Below are 20,733 nucleotides of genomic sequence, written 5' to 3' on the forward strand. Positions count from 1 at the left end.
AGTCCTAAGTGCTGGGCCTACAAGGAGAGAGTTATTAATGGGGTGGGGAGAGGGGGAAGAAAAAGTATGTGAAGGAGAAAGAAGGGAGGTGTCAGCAGTAGCCTGTTGGTAGGAGAAACTACAACCATTGTCAACTCGGCCAGCGAAAAATGAAACATGGAAGTAAATGTTTCCCCCGTTCGAATGAGACATTGTTCTTCAATGCGGCTTGTAAAATGCTTGTTAACATCCATAATACGCTTGTTATAAGTTAAGTTTTAGATAGTTCTAGTTGGGGCTGTTGTATAACATTCATAAGATTGAACGCTTGGGAACTGGGCGTTAATACTCTTCAGAATAGAGTAAATATGCTTAAGTGGAAAGACGGGAAATCGGTAACTTCATGTAAAATGGACGAAACACTTATGTCGCACACCTGTTCAAACTCAAGCGAATTTTCATTTGACTGGTGAAAAACGAATCGCCGTGAAGGAGTCTAATTGCACCTAGGTATATGTAATGACTGGCTGTCTGATCACAAGCGTCTGCCATCAGTTGTCATCCATTGATTGTTCTCAACCCATTGGCTTTCCAGGGAGAACGATGCAACCAGATGACGCTCTCCTCCAGAGGCTACTGGATTCGCGAAAGAATGAAGACCTCGTTACCAGGCGTACGAAATCGCGATTTGGTAACTGGATTTACAATATAGGCTACTTGTATAACACAGCACAGGGAGTGGAGGATAGGTTGATATGATTGTAGCAAACTTGTTGGTAGGTAGGGGTACAATTGCCCGGTTTGTTGTCTGATAATAAAACGGAAACCATGTTTAAAAAGGTTCCTTCTACATGTTTAAACTGTCTATTTGCTTTGTTGCACCAGCTTTGTTTTTGTCGCATCGCAACTCATCGCTGTGATGCATTGGACGGATGCGTTCCATCATAGACCATCTTCAAAAGTTGGTTGACGATCACTTGCGCATTGTTCGAGTAAGGTGTATCAACACTCGGCTTTTCAATTTACTAGCTTGCACCCTCTATACTTGGCTTATGCGGCCTGGTCTTGATTTCCAAACACTATTATCTGGTACATTTGTCTACATTCCATTGGAGGATATTTAGTTCTCTAGATTTCGCTCAGTACTTGAAATCCCCAACGAATTATTCACTCGTCGTCTGAAGCTACGGGGTGTCGTTGATTCTGTATCGTTTGATGGGGAACTGAGAATAATACATCGCCCTCGTATGTGCTTCTTATACAGGAGTGACGCAAGTAAGTTTTCCAACTGCCTGTCATTAACTTCAGATTGTGCCCTCCCGGTCGTTTTGCCGCTAACGCACTCACGCAGATCCATTGAGTGGATGCGTGCTACTTTCACCGGACAACCTCAAATTCGTTTCGTTCCTATCGGGTTAGATCATGCAAATGGTCGTCTAGTGGCTATGATTTATGTGAAACAGGTACTACTTTCTTTTGAAATCACCTCACTTTCATTAGCGTTTCTTTTCCAAAGATGTTGCAGTTTTCCTATTGTCCGAAGGTCTTTCATCCTTGTCGGAATCGCACTTCAAATTTTTACCTGAAACGCTACAGGAGAGTTACGAAAAAGTCCAAACCAAGGCCATCGTGAAGAAAAAGGGAATGTGGTGGAAAGACTCGAAGGACTCTCGCTTGAAGATATTTTTCCGGCGCATGTTTCGTAGAGGCCTATCGTAAAACTAGTGATACTGACCCACCATATTTCACCCTCGAGCACGTTTGTGACATCCTGCCACTGTCTTCATTGGGTATTTCCACATCGTATTTGCCCCATTATGGACTCTCATTAAAACTCAGACGATGCGAGGACTTTTGAGTGCATTGTTATGGTGACGTTTATGATCCTTTCTCCCTTTTAGAAAGTACTGGTCATCGGGTCAAACACGTTTAGAGGTTATTCTGAAACTCGACTAATACACTTATCTGAAGACCAGTTTGTTTTTGACAGTAGGCTCACCCAAAACCCAGGTGAATCTCTCGTTTGTGATATTCTTCAGCTGAAAAATGAGGTGGCCTTTTGCAGTACATCGGGTTGCTTAAGAACTCAGGAGTCTCCCGACAAAAACAAATTGGTATACAAATGAGTGTATAAGTCGAATCTTGTGCAATTTGGTTGAAACATAAGGTTGACGGAAACTCGGGGACTACGTCTACCTAATGAGCCATAAGAAGGGCGGAACTGGTCGTGCGCTGTCGAATAGTTTTCAGAAACCCTGTGAGTAGTGTGGTGTATATTCCGAAACGGAAATCTCTTTACCTTCCGCTTTGACTAGGTTGTTCGTGGAGTCGTTTCCAGTCGTTGGTCGGACCCTTGTCCGAGCGCCTCAATATGGCTACTGGCTTCCATGTAGTGTAACGCCTTCATCACGTGAGAAGGAAGTCCGAGAACACATGAAACATTTCGGATTGGCAGAGTGTGCATTGACCATATTTCTAGATAACGTCAAGTGCTTGAGCAGCGCCACTTATGCCGCAGACCAGCAATGGCGGTCTTCTCAGACATTGAAGGAACCTTCTACCTTGTCGATTGATTATTTCTAAATATTCTTGGTTAGAGGAGGATGCCCTTGGAATCTGAAGGCATTTTTCGCACATATACCACCGGTCAGTGTGCAATGAACAATCCAGAAGTCTGCCGACAAGTAATGGAGTTAGTTAGTGTTGTTCATTCTCTCCTTTTATATTCGAATTTTTAATGGACCTGATGATGGAGCGCATACTCGAAGAGGCCGTTAATTTAGCTATGGAAACCACGTTTGGAAAGATGTTAACGGCTATAAGGACGACATAGTTATGTTGTTCAGCGACTAATTGTGCGCGTAAAGCACTGACCAGAGCATCGGAGGTGATCCCACGTTTTGTCATTCTTTTTAGACCTTAAGAGTGTGGTCTTCAAGATTCCACATCTCTTTTCGCTTCTTTGAAACCTCAGAACGAGGAGCTTGGGCTTATTTATCAGTTCACATATATGCATTAGTCGTGATTTTACTGCAGCAAAATTACTGCGTAGACAATCGAGGCGCGAGCAGCGTTCGCGAACTTGCGTCATTTATGACAGAACCGAATTTCACATGAGCGCTTTTTTCCACTGTTGTGAGGTTCGGTCCTCCCGATCCGTGACCGAAGCGCCACCAAGTGTCCGATCACCGGCGTATCAGTAACCTAGCAAGAGCTGGCTCGTTGCAGCGAGTCCGCAACAGAGTGATGAGTAAGTGGCACTTGGTAATAAATTCGATTCTTTAGAGCAACGGATTAAGCTTGTCAGGTTGAGGTTGTTGTTGCTACGTATGCCCAACCGCTGTCTATCAGAGTGAGTGTTGTTTTCTGTTCCGAGTGATTGTTGACGTGCTGGTGTTATGGGCATATTGCTTTCACTACGAATTTGCTAATTATGTCGTGGATGGGCGCCCATATTTAAGGTAAAGGGACTTTTGTGGATCATAATACTTTAGCATCTATATTTCGATCACAGTCCGACGGTTGTTCGTATGTAGCTGAGTGGAAACATTGTACGGGAAATTCGGCAAAGAAAGCTGAACAGTTCAGCTGGAGCACTCTTTCGATGCCTAGCTGCCGTACCACCCGAAGGAAGTACAAGGGCTGGATGGTGCCGGACTGCTCAAGCTTAGACAGGGAATTCGAGTCCAATGGAATACATTCAACAGCATCGTAGGGTGGACATCGCACCGTCCGTTTTGTGTGCGACTGGCATGTTTCTGTGAAGGGCGCTCTAGGAAGTCTTAGTGATACTGGTTGTGTTGCACATTATTACGTGTTTTGTTAACTTGACAGTTCCAAAGTATCACAGTTCATATCGAGGAATCCTTCAACTGTAACGTCCAAGTCTGCAGATAGTGAGGTGATCCTACGGAACACTCACAGGGAACATTTGTTGGACTCTACTTTGTAGTGGTTACTCTACTGAGAGAAGCTGCTTTAGTGGAGGTAATGCATGACGTAATGTTTGTGTAGCAGACCACGAATAAGAACAAAGTTAGATGATGATTAGGTGAGCATATACGTTGACCGGGATCCACAACGCTAGATTAGTCTGAACATGTCAAAATGTGGGTCATAAAGTATATAGGTTCACGGATGTCTGTTTCCGTACAGTGGTCATGGGATGTAAGATGTTAGATTTTATATACGTGGGTTAACGTACAAAGATGAGTTTGTCGTATGGGATTTTTGTGTCTCTGCTACAAGCAAATGAAAAGCTGCGTGGATTCTTAAAAATCTTTTAGTTCTATTAAGATATGGCACAACGATTATCAAACAACTATACTGAAACCCTACAAATGTTTAGCTAATCGCTTGTTGCTTTGGTGAACCTGTACTCGAGAATCATTATTCTCTTGAACTTAAAGTCAAAGAGTTGAAGATTAAGCGATTTGAAGGTCCATGAATTCATTATCTGATGAACAGATCACTCACCGTAACAGGATAACGATTTGCAGAATACAGGCCTCCACATCAGACTTGTACGCGGATATTCGAACGTTTCATTTTGAAGTTCGTAAGATGAATTTGTGAATGCCGGCCTCTGCGGACGGAGTTTAAGTGCGATCAGGTAGAGTTTGAGTTCGATTAGCGGGAGCGTATAGTCAGTTCACAATTCAGAAATATGAATGCTCTTGTCTCTCGTGGAAAATTTGCCCTTAGGTAAACAGTCCTACGTAGGCTCGATAAGTTTCAATCACGTGAAGCAGCAGTTTGCAACACGTGATGTCGACAATCGCATTACGCGTCAAGAAACTCAGGACAAAATGTCTAAATTGATAGGACTCTCGCGAATGTCTGTTCTTATGTGATAGCAGCTGGAAGCAATCCTGGTCCGGTCGCTCCGAATTTCGTAAGCATTAAGACCCGAAATTGCTGGAAACCATATCCTAAAAAGGAAACACCGACAAACTAGTCATGTCGACAAACCACGCATTTTTTATATGGTTCGTTTTAACCGCTTGTCGGTATCAAATGATCGTGTGACTTTTTTTTATCATCATTGATAACAACACCAGAGAACTTGGGTGCTTCGCTGAGGTACAGTCATATAGGTTTGTTTGAATCAATGCGTAGGACAGATAGGAGGTACCTGGGGTAACCGATCAAAAACACCCCGCTTCCATTCAATCTGACAGCCAGAGCGCCGCCATATCTTTCAGTGTCTCCAGCGCGACAGTGGTTACGCGCATTCCCTCCTGTGATGCCAGCAACCACCAGACTTTTCGTGACATCTTTCATTCCCTTCTGCCAAGTCGTAATTTGTTCACCTTTAGTTTCCAAACACTTCGATTTAGTGGAGGAATACAACGCATTTCTGTGCAAAGGGTAATTCGGCATGCACAGCACCTGTCTCAGCCTTTTAGCTTGTAACGCTGGATGCAGTCCTTAAGTTTCATACGTTGACTTCGTATGTTACAGCACCATCAGAGTGAATGCAACTTCCGATATATGCAAAGCGTCCCACAACTTCCAATGTCACTCCCTGAATTTTCAGAGACATGTTCAAAGATTGTGTATCCGCAGCCTGATTTTACAATTTCGTGAATGCCACGCACATTCCAAAGCATTGGACGACCTCGGTCGGCTTCCCTGCCATAGTTCGGAGATCTTCAAGTGTTCACCTCATTACCCTATCAGTAACGAAAGTGACCAAAAGTGGAAAGAGTAGACATTCTTGTCAGACACCACTGCTTGTAGATAAGCATTTGATCTCCCCAACCACCCTTCCATCCTTTAGCAACGCAGACCTAATCCAAGTGTTGCACTTCTTCGCTAGATATGCTCGCCCTGTTTCACAATAAAGTTTCCCTATTTTCGACCCCGATTTGATGACATCCTGTCAATGGTACACTAACTACTTTCTTGGTACCGTCATTGGCAGCTTTCGCTGACGCTTGGCTAAGTTCACACGCTCGGCAATGGCAGCTAGAGAATAACTAAGACAGAGTTCAAGGTTCAAGATTGATTCTACCGACGAACGTTGCAGTGCTTAATTACGAATTTAATCAAAGTTGCAAGGCATCAAGCTTAAACAGGATTCTCTCCGGTACGAGGACTGAGTGTCCTATTAGAAGGCAAGTTCATTTAGTTGGAAAATAGCCTTCATTACGCAATCGTGCTTAAGCGGGCTACTGGTCCTCAACGAGCCCACACTCATTGGCTACCGATATTTATTCCCTTAGATGTACAGTAGTGTCACTGGCTTGTAAGCCATGTTAACCGTTTGTGGTTTGTCAACGATCCAGACCCTTCATCACTGTTGACGTGTAGATCCCTCTCGATGCCAGCCAGTCACGACTTAATGAATAACTTCTGTAGAAAGAATGGTTAGAAGAAGCCTAACGGGCGAACAGCTAGTTTGTTTCGCTGACCTTACACCGGATGGATCGATGCTGGTGTCCTCAGCAAAAAACGTCAATGGACTCGGGAATTTCACTGAAAAGCAGACAAATTTACACACACATACCCGATAAGGATTCGAAGTGTACGGATTGCACACGATAGATAAACGTTACCTTAAATATGCAGCCCACGAAAGTTCATTTAATTTGTACAGTGTCCTCGACCCTACTCCTGTTTCCCAGTACAAAGGGAGAATAAACCGTTTAGTAGATATTCCCCTGCCCTAAAGTACACAACCATGGGTGATTGGTTGTTTGAGATATTTACAGCGATCGGTTGAATTCCATTTCAACCCCAAAACATTGCATAAATGAATGATGCAACGAAATTAGCTGTGTCAGTCAACTTGCCAAAACAAGGGAACAAGGTTAGGTCATCCTCAGACACCGTGAATCATGATCAATGGGTGTTTACTCGCGAGGCATCCAGAAAACTCATCATTCCATGCGAAAACTGTCTTGGAAAAGCATCTCTTGCAAAACATGATTCTCGTTTGATGGGATGTTGCTGATTACTCTCCGACTGAAAGGAATTTTCTCACATTGACCATTTCAGTAATGTGGTTAGTATTTCTGTGAACCGAAAAATCCCGGTGGTCAGGATACGTCGAGGTCGAAATAAAGTTGCGCTAGAGATATAGATCCAATTGAAAAAAGAATAAATTTCACTTTGTCGGCATTATCTGTGGTAACTAGTATTTCATTATTTACGGAGTTTCAGATTGAAGCATGCACCCAGCTACCCATGCACTTGCCAAATTTACGATAAAAAAATATTAAAGTCAAAGAAAAGTATGAGACAGGAAATAGTTTCGCATCTTTACCCCTTTGGTTTAACCGCTAATTCTAAGCAAGACTGCATTGATTGCAGTTTCTTACCACTAATTCCGGCTTCCACGTTGTAAAAGTAAGCGATACATTCATATCCCAAAACGGTCATTCACAGAGAGCCTTTTGTTCTTGTTGGGCTTTGGGTAGATTGGCTTTGAGAATTCCGTTACGTGATTCTCTTGTTACCGGTAGAACTGAAGTAGTCAGTATCATTTAAGTACACATGATGTTACTATGTCAGGGCAAATGCTGATTCGAAACCTTTATACCACTGACTAATAGCCATCTTCCAGCCCGTTATCCAACATCACGAGACAGTTGTTAATTTTAAAACCAGGGTCAAGAAGATTAGCTGGATGTTGTTCAATATCCGAAATAGCCAGCTACATAGGGGTCTTCTGCTCAATGGTGGCTCAATAGGTAGATGCATAAGTCAGATGACCATTCGGTTAACAATTTTAGGATACCGAACTCAAGGCCACGCGCCTGTTGAACACTATTGCTAAGGTAATTCCCTTCGCTGAGCCCTCGCAGATTAATTGTTTTTACTCTTATCCGAGTTATACTGGCGTGCCTGTGATATGGCACTTATAACATCATCTATAAAGTTAGATACAACGTCGAAAAATTGAACCATGACTCATTTATCCTAGATTTTTGTCTTAGTGAACGGCATGTTAGACTAAACGCCCCATTGGTTTTGCTTAACGCGTGACGTTGAGCGAGGAGACAGAGCTTTCCGCATCACACCAGTGCACATCCAATGACATGTACAGACCATTAACCAAAATATTTTCACACAGACCAGATTTCGTTGTTCGAGCGTACCCAAAAAGTATAATAATGTAAGCATTTGAGAAGCCTTGGAACAAGCAGAGCATCAGTAAGTTATGCTGTTTTCAAAGTCAGTTTAGTGCGGCCGAAAGTTCTTCCGGAAGGTTCCAACAAATTAGATGATTGATTAGTTAACAAATAACGTGATGGTTCACTGAGGCCGAGGAGATTTGGTGAAAAGCGAATGGTTAGGGAACCATCCGATTCGCTTCTTAATTTGTGAGGTTGTTTGAGGGCATCAAATCTAGGTTCTCAACTGAAAGATTATATAATCTGCAACACCAGTTCAGATGAGGAATGTTACTTTTATGTCTGACTGCATTCCCGCTCCAGTGCGTAGTGCCGGAAAAAACTCGCAAACAAGGAACACAACAGCTATATTGCAAGCAAGCGAGTGCGTCAAAGTACAATGGCCTCGCGCTGTATGCTTAAGGGCACTGTCTGACCTTGATCCAAGGTTGTCTGAGCAACGTTCAGTTTGAGGGTCTCAGTAGGTTTCGGGTATCTTGAGACAATCTTCAGAAATCTGACCTTCCTGAGAGTTATACATTTGCATATTTTCAGTAAAGCGCTTTAATTCTGTTGGTTGGTGGACAGTGTACGAAAGGCCTGAAATAATCGATTTCGGGCTTTTTATTCGTAGATATTTCTGATCTGTCTAGATATGTGCTACCTAATCTTCCAATCGACATCAGCCAGAATTTGTTATATACTGTGGAATTTCCCTGTCTAAACACGAAATTCGTCCCAGCTCGGAGAAAATTCAGAGGAAGCCTGCTTCAGTAAAGACAGGGCGAATTCGCACTAAAGAACCATTTCCATCGTTGTTTCTTTTTAATCCTACTGAAAGCAGCATTCTGTGAGCATTACTATTTTCTCAGAACGCCAGCATTTCAGAACTTGTAGACCTGTCATTTCTTCAGCCATTTCCGCAAGTAGTCACTTGAATAAAGATCACAACAGGTATGATGTGGTCTGTATACCCAGATGTTGCCTTAATCTAGACGATATCCCATCGCTCACGTTCCCCAAACTTGGACGGCTGTCTCTAGTGTTAACTACTCAAATTGAACCAGTAGGCACAATAATTAACCGCAAACGTCCTGCGTACTGTAGCCTGGGCCGAATTTGGACCGACAAATTATTTCTGCACACTAATTTGTCAGTAGAGCGCACACAGAGTCCTTTTGGAGTCCACCGTTGCAGCCTTAAATCTCTGACTACCACTTTGTCCGGGTTGAATGTAATTTCCCATGAATTTTCTGTCCAATGACGTAAGATGGCGACCGGCTATGGGACCAAATGTGTTCCTTTGAAGACGATTCCTCTTTAACATTTTGACCTTGCAACTAGGAGGTGGAACGAGGTTTGACGGATCACATGAACTCAATGTTCAGCAGATATTGAGGGGAGGGGGCGTTAGGCAAACGGGTGGGACTAATTTATATTTAAATGATGGGAAGACGATAAAGAGTAATCTAATGCACATCATGTAGCTATAGTTTAGAGAGATTGACAGGCAGTTAAACGCACATAGTTTTGCAAACGCTACATGAGTTCGGTATATTTTTGACAAGAGTAGAATGTAGAATCATCGAATGCTTTATCGTCTAAGCAGCAGACAGTGGCTGGACGCGAATCCTGAGAGATACAAAAATTGACTAGAAAAATGTTTTCGTTTTGCAGTGTTAATAGTTTATTCGACGGAAGCAAGCCTAGTTTTTGTATTTCTGTCACTATTGAGTGATAGTGAGTACGTCATAGTTTTAGAACGCAGCTGAGCAACGAAGAATATTATCTGCGGGATCTGCAGGACTACTAACACAGAAGGCATTTGTAGAGCGAGCGTAAAGTTGATCTGATGAACCGTCACCTTGAAAAAAAAGCAGCGGTGATCCAGGAGATGAAGGATATTGAAGTTCAAATTTAATATCGTTGGTGAGGAGAAACCTAATAATCACCTTAACCGAGGGATTAAATCGGACAAACGGTATCACCAAATTTTACTTGGCAGTATACCTTTTTTTTAACGTAGGCGGACTTAATCGGAAGTCAGAATAAGGTTTCGAGCAGAGTGTAGCTTTTTCGACTACGCCCAGATAGTGCGTATGGTTGGCCATGCTGTTTCATGGTTATTAATTAATCAACCAATTGCTCACTTAATTAATTAACTAAACAATTAGTTAATTCAATGGCTTTAGCAGTTTAGGTGAAGGTGGATCAAGACGCAGACTATTCACGAAGACTTCGATGAAAAATAAAATAGTACTCTGAAGCTCAAGTAAGATGAGCGCTTCGGACGGTAAAATTCGGTCACACACAAGCTACCAGCAGAAGGTGTCTTTTCACTGGCCCACGATTCGTAGGGGAAACTTGGCGTCAAACGCGTATATGTATCACCCTATTTGGTGTTTCAACAGAACTCATGAGCAAGAGTACTTGGTCATACTTTGTATTCTGCAAGCATGAATCCGAACTATTCAAGCTTCCTCCGAAAACATAAAAGACATGACAAGAAGTAAACCGTAGGGGAGATACTTTATACACTGGGGGTTGGAAATGTTTTAAGTTTGTAGGTTTTAAGGTGATCCAGGCTTTCTCAGTGAGTCCAACATAAGAGTGACTGTTAATAACCCTTTGGTTGCTGTATCACACGTCCAAAGAATCAGCGCGCCTGGTGTTCCATAGAGATCAGTGCGATAAGACTGTGTGAGGCTCTTCAGTACATAACAGAAGGTTGGCCAGAGTAATCTCATCACCCAGCACGCAGTTCACACCAGCAAACTTGGTACCCGTGTTACACGGCATACAGTTATTGAACACGCCACGTATAATTGATTTGTTAAATACAAGAGCAACGCTAATCCTCCTTATTTCAAATACCGCAAATAGGGAGCTCTTTCCTCAGTCACCAACAATCCACGAACCGACTGACACAATGATCCATTACGAGAATGTAATCACTGTGGAGTGTGACTGGTCTCATGGCCTCCCAAAAGTCTCCTACAACTTCAGCGGGAAAAGAGTTTGAACTAGCCCCCATTCACAGCTACGGATTTAGTTAACCGATCATGATCAATTGAACCTAATTCAACTTTCTGTATTCATTTTTTCAGTTTGTCCCAATCAGTCTGAGTATCACTTGCTTGCAGAATGAGTGGTCTGCGATTGTTTGTTTGTTTCAAAGAATAGTACCAAAAAGTGAACAATACCTCAAAAGTAATTCGTCGACTTCCGGTTAGTCCTGTTGTTAAAGCTGTTATACCTGCCATTTAATCTTGACAAGAATGTCGTGCGTCAAATACATACCCCAGTGATTACTTTGTTGTCAGTCAATGGATCTGCTTGAATAGGTACACAATGATCGGCATCAGTGGATATTCCTGTGCATGATACGACTGAATGATGTGAACGAGCACAGATTTCGTTCATGGCGAATGCACAACAAGTGATCTATTATCTCTTGGACAAGTCCAAAAATATCACTACTCATGTGACTTTAAGGAGTTCCGGTTTACACATACCAGTATTTTTGGTCAACCACGCAGAGCAAGATGAATACAAGCCAGGGAAAATGAACTGCTCAAAGAAACTTTTGGACATTCTATGATTTAACTTGCAAGTTCTGGGCCTGGTGTCTGTCGTCAGGTTTGCACTATACATTTGGGCCACTAGTCCTTGGTGATCTGGGAGAATTCTCACCAATTTTGCAAATTCACACAGCAGCTCTATTCATAGTGCACATATATTTAACCACCAGTAATCACCGTGACGAAAGAATGTGTTATCTTTGTGAATGTTTGTGACACGTGACAACGCCTACGGCAGCTCTTTGGTAGAGTGTTGACTCGGTGTGCTTCAGTCTTGACGCTGGCGTCTGATTTTCGTTTTTACCACTCAATACTGGCTTCATTTAGCGACTGATGCTGGATAACTTTATCAGTGAAGAAAGCGAACTCCATAAGAACGGATGCAAAGAAACCATAGCAAACTCGACGACGGGAGAGAATCCTGGTTAAGTAAAGCCTTCTGTGGAAACTCATGGAAGTAGGTTTTAGCAGACACTTGCCTTGCCCAAGAGGTCTTCTGTTTCGAACATTACGGGCAGCAGCATAATGTTTCTTTACAATTTCTGCGTCCAAGAATACTCCCAAAGATTAATCTTCGCACTCGCAGGATGAAATGAACCTGACTTTCGCAAAGGTAGATGTCAGCTGAATCTCACAGAAAACAGAGGATAGAGCAAACGTAGAGAAAAAAACTTGAGAAACGCAAGAAAACTCTGCTCATTTGGAAGCAATGCAGCTAAACTTCGCTTAGTTGTCAGAAAAAGACTGCTTTTGAAAGCAGTCGTTCAGCGAGTTTGAAAGTCGAAGTCGACTCCAAAACAACGGAAGATTCAGCTTGGATTCGGCTGAATCTTTCGTGCAGACCAAATAGGTATGTAAATGAGTGTAGATCCCAAACGTTCTCTAATGTTTAGTCAACGGCAAGAGTTTCAAGAGGTTTAGAAATAATTTCTGCGTGGTTGTAAATCTCGGGGGCTAAATGCATGCAGGGTGACATGAATCCTTTAAACTGTCGCGATTGCGCAGGATGGACTCTTTCTTTTGGTTGTGCACGGAAATTCCAATGCCGAATGAAGCGCAATTAGATTCCGATATGGTGATTTACCTCAGAAGAATGGATTTGCGTAGTATACTTCCACGAAGGGCTTGAAATAGTTTGGTCCCAAATGTGTGTACCCTATAAGAGAGAGACAATTTTCAGGAAAATTGCTTCCAGGAAATGAGATTTTATATTGCGTAGGTTAGAGGTTACTTTTTGTCAGTAAAAGTATGGTTCTGGGTGGTAGTAACGGGAAATAACGGAATATATAGAGAACCAAATGACTCTGAAGTCAGTAATGCCATCAGTGCCGTTAAATCAATACGAACAACTACTTTACCGTCCAGCCACTGAGGGTGGGGATCACGTGGTGCACCAACGCTGAGCGTCCGTTGGTAAAGTGACGTACCTGGAAACATATCTGCGAGTTGTTTCGTAAAAGATCGCACGTCACTTAGATTACCACCGGCACATGGAACAGAATGGCAGGGCGTGAGCGAACGGAAACTTTTGATAGTTCTCGTCTGGCTCAGAATTATATGTAGGAGATATAAGATCAACCGACAGAGCCAGCTGGGATCAGTCGAGCTAGAAATCCACGACAAAGTGTCAATGTATTGGTGAGAAGAGACACGGTGTTCGAAGGTCATTTGGGGCCAATTGTGATTTCCCGGCTAAGCCACTGCCAGCATCCATGCAAAAGACTTTCGAACACAAAGTTGATGCTTGTAAATACGTATGTTATTGGCTTCAACAGTGGCCAGAATGCTAGACGGAGCTTTATAAGTAGGTTTGCGATGGTGATTTAATGTCCTGTATCGAGTAGATTGGCCAAACCTGAACTGCTAGTAGTACGCAGTTTTCCTTTGCGGAGATTGCCAGAACGAGTTCAGGTAACTGTATGGATAGCTACCTCGTTGTCTGACATGTATACTTATCGTCAAGCGAGCAGACAAGTTGATTGATACTCATAGAGGTGGCCTTCTGGTGTCGTCTGGTAAGCGAGTGAGTGTGATACCGAAAATTAACTCGGTTACATTGGCAGTAATTCCGAAAGTTTAATTAATTCCTTGAGTCAGAACTTCACTGACTAATTATTAACAGCAATGGACAGGAAGTATAGAATTGTACAAGGTATATGGAAGATCATGCTAATTCTTTTGATCCGCTATCTATTTTGACATCTAAATATTTTTTTCCATTCGTGAGGTCGAGTAAGATGACAGGCTATCCTTTATCGGTGTAAGATTGAATCAAATGCATGAGGATCACATCCGATGAGGCAGGCATGTACGTCTACTTGGACCATATAATAGAGAGATTTTAGCAGCCGCGTTCCACAAATAACCATGCGACAGCAAGTACTAGTCTATAAGGTAGGATCAGGATGATCGGTTCGGAAGATAATCCGGTGGAAGAAACATGGAACAGGTGGAGGAAAAATGCTGGCTTAGTAAGAATGCTGCGCTTTCCTGTAAACCTAAACGAGCTTGGATTTTTGCGTGGAGCTGCTGCTCTCCGTCCGTCGAAGAAATAAATACATCTTTCTAGTTGTGGACTTTCCCTCACGACAGCATGGCTGAAGACGACTGCTTGACCATCTTTGCGAAAGCTTATGAAATTCCACTTTTATCTAAAGGGCATTAAACAATGGAATTTTACTGAAGGAAACTATTCACAAGGTTGCTGAAGACTCTTCAATAGCCCACGACCGGTTTTGCCCTATCTGGAGCTCATCAGGTAGGCGCAGCCCCCGGGTTCACGTCAACCTTATGTTCTTGCACGAAATTAGCGAATATACACTCGTTTGCAAACTAATTTGGCTTTTGGAGAGACTCACCTGGAACCCAGCTGAATCTCTCGTTTGTGATGTTTTCAGGCAACTGAATGTGCTGCACCAGGCCGCCTCATGTTTCAGTCGCTACGATATTCGAGAAATCGGGATACATGTACATCTTTGTAATGTACTACTCATGAGGTTGCTGAAAACTCTTCGACAGCCCACGACCGGTTTCGCTCTTCTTGGGGCTCATCAGGTAGGCGCAGTCCCCGGGTTTCCGTCAACCTTATTTTCTGCTTGAATGAAATTTTACGTATTGTAAAAAGTGATTAATCTAAACACCTGAGACTTACTTTTCCTTAAATTGACAGATACCATTACAACACGGACCCTTGTTACAGTTCACCCCCTTGTTATTTATTTGATTGTGCACTGCTAAGTAAAATGTGGACGAAACTCAATATACCACAAACATTTACCAGAATTCACCGATGTTAAACTGATGTATGCCGAAAAAATGCGTTGCATTACTTCTTTCAACGTTTCATTTGCATCAACGGAAACTTTTACTTCGACCCCGGAGTGCTCCCAAAATTATGCCTTACGCGTAGCAAATGCTAAGTTCATATAGAGGATGTCCAGTCGAGAAAAAACTGCGATATGTTGCGTGCGCAGTAGCTATGACATCAATATGGTAACGTCCAATTTAACATTAAATTTAGATCGGATTAATTTTTCAGCTTATTTTCCACAAGTGGGAAACAGCAGCCTCCTGTTTGAGCCTTTGCTCTGGAAAAGCGTCTTCTTAGTAGTTCGATTCGGATATGAAAAACTTGGGGAAAGAAACTCCGGATCTTTCCTTAGGGTAAAAGCCAACGCGAACTTTTATCTGACGTCCAGTACCACTTGAAAATATGTAGCCATTTTTGAAAATTGCCAATCGCAAGATACCTTCAGACATTGTTGGATGGCATCCATTTCTTCTAGAAAAACCAGCGGGGATGTTCTTTTTCTTGCCGGTTGCACAGTGCTTTCGTAAAGACGGCGTAAGAAACCAATAATGGAGTACAGTATTCCTCAAAGCTTATAGGCCATATCTGTACTTGGCCAAAATATGTTTCACGTATTTATGAGGCATGTCCTTGAGAATGGTAACCTAAACTGTGTCAGGGTTTAGGCGACAAGACGTCTGCTACCGGCTGCTTTTTTTGCTTGAGATCTAACTCCACTTATCCGGACATTCATGAGTTATCCGAGAATGACCGATAACCAGTATCATATCGATTTGAAGTGAATGCGTCGATAGTATCTTACTACAGGTTGCATTAACACTCAAAGTAAAACTTAAAAATGTAGAATTTACTTACTCCTTTCTTTCTCATCCTACAAGAGAAGAATACCTGATAACTGTATGAAAATCGTCAGTGAACACGCTTCATATATTGAATGGACACGCTTCATGCCTAACTTGGTTCAACAATAAAAATGAAAACATGTTATTCACATTTCCTTTACACTGTTCCAGCGACTCATCAATGTTTCTTTGCATGCAGCTTAACCTCACATATAATTTAAGCAATATCTTTACCGAACGCATTTCTTCGGACTGTATTAGGCACATCTTCTGGTGTAGTCAACAGAAACAAAGCGTCACACACGCGGCTTAAGCGCACTGTTCGACAAGTCACTATTTTTCCGTGTTTGTCGTTTTTTACTCCTGCGCTGTAATTCATCAGGCGCCACATAAACAATTGGCTTACGCTAAACACAAGACACACTTCTTTATTTTTTGTCCTTCTGCCAGGAAACCATGTAAAGGAACTTTTTGGAACGCTTATAAATCACAAGCAGAGTAACAGAAGCGTGAACTGTGTGTACGTTATCCGTGGATCAGTCCATTGGCTCCTAATTAGGTGGTGGCCTAGGGGTAAAGATATCACTAGCTGTTGTTATGCACTTTGGAGAAGATTTGAAAGTTTGGTATACGTCATGTTTATAACGAAATGTTAGTTCTAATTGCCCCGCCATTCTGAAAGCAGAATGGTGCATTCGTTGCAGGTCGACTTCTAGAAAGTAGCCTATTTTTGGCTGCAGTTGTATCAGCGTGATGCGGAAATACAGCAACCTACTGAGGAATGGTGTGCCAAAATGGCCAACATAGACAAATTCGGGGCAACTTGACATTTTCCTGACCATCGAGTTGTTTTTGGTTACCTCCGTTCAAAAATTAAACCATGTATCCGTGTAAACCCTGTGTATATGTAAAAATATAAAGCGTATCCACCAGTATTGTGCAAAGAGAGATGAGTTACACGTTCACACGGCTATCCGAAAAGGTCTGCTGCAAAGTTTTCACCAAATACAATGCATTTTTTAAGTGATGGTATTTGTGGTATGCAACATCAAATGCAACAAATGTTACAGTTGATGGCCCCAACTCAAACTTATGCTTTCTCTCCACTTATTACCATTCAACACTGCAACAGGCAACGTTTAAATGTGGCGCCAAGGAGGGGAGGTTTTCCATAGCCGAGGACGGACTTGAAGTTTAGTTTCTATTCTAAGCTTATTTCATTGTCCAAAGCACGGTCTGTCTTCTGACACAAGTGCGCTTTGTTTCAAGCAACATTCCATTGCTAATTTTTTATGACATCTGAGAATGGAGTTTCATAGAAGGTTATGTTTGAAAACCAGGGAATACAGGATACTTGAATGAACTTGTAGTATCAGGGCCAGGTACTTCCTGTCACATACAGATGAAAATCCGCTGGAACGATATGGCTAGCTTTACTGCCTGGAGCTTAGGTTAACGGTGTGTGAAAGCACATTGGAGGGACTAAAGGGAGCAGTGAAAGTGGGAGCTGCGAGAAACAATATTAAGAGATGGTCTTAGGAGTAATACCATGCTGTTCCGTACGGCAAACGACAGAAGAACAACCAGCTTTTCTACACTTTCTGAAAACAGTAGTGCTACTTTTCAGAGGATATCACAGGTACGAGGAGTCGGCTCCGAAAGCCATGGAAGCCAATCGTCTAAAGGTTGATACGGCCACTGGCGAATTGCCAAGGGTGATCCAAATTAACAAGAGAGCTACCAAGAGCTACATACAACTTATTCTGCGCACTGTAGCAGCGGCATTGCGGAGTGTGTATCTTCTCATTGCGTCCTCGAGCTTGGACAGACTCCTGGCCTTACTATCGAGTCATCGGCACCAAGAAGGGTCTACCCTAAGGTCTACCGCCCAGTTCTTCTGGCTCAGACTATTGGGTCAAACGTCATGCTCAAGATACAGAAAGGAAGCCATACATATGACAAGCGATTAGCTTAAGGGTGTCGGCTGATGGGAGGAAAGTTTCTGATTTGGCGGAAACTATGGAAACGTTTACCAGTAACATTAGTCGAGCCGGAAAACTATACTTATCTGGATAGGGACCTATGGACTCACTGATCAGTCAATGAGGAAGTTGGTACACATGGCGCCCTTACTCTCACACTTGTCAGTGACCTAAATGGGAAACTTAGTGCATGACAAACTGAACTGGACTATCGAAAACCTTGTAGAAATATTACATTTCAGGTTCACAGAAAACACATTTATGCGTTTATTTAAAATGGACCTATGCATCTTAAAGCCTTTTGATGGGAAAGGTGAACATTCCTTCTGTGGCAGATATCGGGAAACAACTTACTTTACCCTGAACCAACTCCGGCAAAAATGGGAGCCTATAAGGTTTTAGTCATTTTTCTTATTAGAATTCGGATATCTCAGAAAATTTTCATTGGAACACATCTCCGGTCTGTCAAACCAAAACTTGACAGTAGGTTGACCAAGTTGGCTTCCGGTTATGTCAGCTCTGTTTATGACCGGTGCAGTGCCTTGGTGCCTCTCTGGACATGTCCACAAGTCTCCTGGTGGCAGCGGACAGGATGTCAGTGCCTGTTGTCTGCACTTCATGCTTAAAATCGTGTGAATTAGCCCGGATTTTATTGTACGGTCTGACCAGTATGTCCGATGGAATGACACTTCTTCATCTGTAGACTTCACTTTTCTTCCGATGATTTTGCGCTGGGGCAAAAGCCGACTGGAATAATAGAGGGGAAAAGTGGTCAAACGTCCGATTTTTTCAGAAATTTACAGAGCCTAACGGTTTGTGATCTATCGATTTTAGTGACGTCTCTTTCGGCATGTTTACCTGTAAAATTTATGCAATAGAATTATGAAGGTACCGAAGGTTTGCAACCATTCTAAATAGCGATGCTTATCTAATTAGCATATCTACTGGAGGCACTTGGCTAAGGTACTTCCAAGAACTCCACCTGCATATTTTCGGTTTAAAGGAGGTGGCCTTGGCTGTTTTCAATGCCCTCTGGTACACGGCTTTCAACCGAGTTGAAGAAACCTGGTAAATCATTCTGAATACTTCTGTTGGATTAATCTGAGGGTTGGTACTAAACATCAAATGGATCAGTCCCCGTTGACAAATCACGGGCCAGCAGTCAAGCCTCGAGCAACGGACAACTGCTGAGATGTACGATCAGTAGGCCTGCACCTAACGTCTACCTGGAGGAAGAACTCCGAATACGAGTCAGCAGCTTGGAACAGAAAGTGGTTGAAAATGGTCTTTCTCGTAATCGATGGGCTTAGTGTGGTCCACAAGAGGATTTTGGTTTTAACTGTCTCTTTGTAATGTGTCCTGGATATCCGTTTTACATCAGGATTGAATGGATAAGCTGCAGCTATCAGTGAAGACCATTATGGACATGGGTTGTACAGGCTCTGGCCAGACACGTGACATATGAGATTTCCGCTAGCCTGATCAATTGCAACCACCAGATTAACCCAACAAAAGCGTTCATAGTGAATTTGTTAGTGCCATCACATCGTTTGAAGACCGTGTTCCAAAATCAACCGTGGTAATTTTCATTCGGTTGCTTGATTTTTTTCCTGAACATAAAAAAGTTCGCTTGGAGGCATTGGCCTACAGTCTCCAATAAGCTATCTAATTACATAGCATCTGTGATTTAGACCTGTTGTAAAGAATTCTCTACTTTTATGATCATTTAGAAGGGATGTCACCAAAATCATGTGCTTTCGGCTTTCAATTCTCAATTTAAAGTAACGGGTCTACGAAAGAGCACCCATAATAGAGATACTGTAGTGATTTCAAAATATTTTCAATGAAACTACCAGATAATTTGATCAATAAATTCCAGTGTATATATTCATGGGTTTTTTGAAGGACCCAGAATGAATGTACTCCACGTTTGGCTTTGAAAAAAAGATTGAGTTCACCCGATGAACCTTGCTTGCTGTAAGAAGGGAGGGAGGGAAAGCGTACCTTTACCTTGTGTGTAACTATGTGGAATTTAGGTCTTTAATGAATAAGACTTACATCAGAGTTGACATCATATTGCACTGCCGATGATGACTGTGCTTAACAGTGGACACTGAAGTAGTTGAGGTTTTATGAATTTCATCACATAAAAAGACAAGTTAGGTGGAAAACACAGGACTAAATTTGTTCAGACTGGAACAACAAAACCTTGTTGGGTTGTGATATTCAGTTTTGGCATTGGGAGCGAATATTTTTCCCAACGCAAAACATTTTCCTATTGTTTTGCTTGGATTATAACAGGCAACCGATCCAGTCGGGCGTAAAGTTGAACGCCACCACCATTCTCATTGAGCTTAAGCAACCAAAAATACTTCTTTTTAAACAAGAACACAAAGAGAATAGGTTTTGACCTTGCATTTTGAAAACCATGAAGAAAGTAAGTTGTATGTTATATTTGATTTCCATCTCTAGGAAGATATTTAATGAGCACATCTTATGACAGGCCACTAAATTCCATGACTTTAGTGACGATATCTAACCAATTTAGCATGATTATCGTTCAAGACATTGCAAGTTGTCTCTTTGTATTTGTTGGGGAATAGCAGTTTGATATCAAAAACAACAAGAACACACAGTGTTAGCATTACATTGAATCAATTAAACAGTTAAAAGATCACTACGAAACAAACTTTAGTAATATTTATTTAGCAATCCCACGTTTGTTGACAAACGTCGCACACACGAACTAAGTCTCCACACTAAATTGTGCTGGCTCCTGCCATCTTTCTGGAGTGATAACTTTGTTACCTGCCATTACATGGAGTTCGAGATGTAGACATTGTATGCCTCCGGTTCTCCTTTCCGTCGAGTGAAAAGATATTCTGGAATGGCCACAATCCTTGACCAGCCCTTTCCCTC

General features: G+C 42.3%; 1 protein-coding gene across 1 annotated transcript in view; it reads left to right on the plus strand.

The window, feature by feature from the left end:
* The window catches only part of T265_13054 (hypothetical protein), a gene marked incomplete at both ends in the record, with an annotated part of 8,863 nt that extends 6,301 nt beyond the window's left edge, over positions 1 to 2,562 (plus strand). Inside the window, 4 exon segments of the mRNA XM_009166898.1 lie at positions 1,104 to 1,254; positions 1,288 to 1,442; positions 1,480 to 1,694; positions 2,295 to 2,562. Of these exon segments, the coding sequence (XP_009165162.1) occupies positions 1,104 to 1,254; positions 1,288 to 1,442; positions 1,480 to 1,694; positions 2,295 to 2,562 (789 nt within the window).
* Positions 2,563 to 20,733: the final 18,171 nt, after the last annotated feature.

The sequence above is a fragment of the Opisthorchis viverrini genome, assembly GCF_000715545.1.
Source record: "Opisthorchis viverrini unplaced genomic scaffold opera_v5_31, whole genome shotgun sequence".
Classification (NCBI taxonomy): Eukaryota; Metazoa; Platyhelminthes; class Trematoda; order Opisthorchiida; family Opisthorchiidae; genus Opisthorchis; species Opisthorchis viverrini.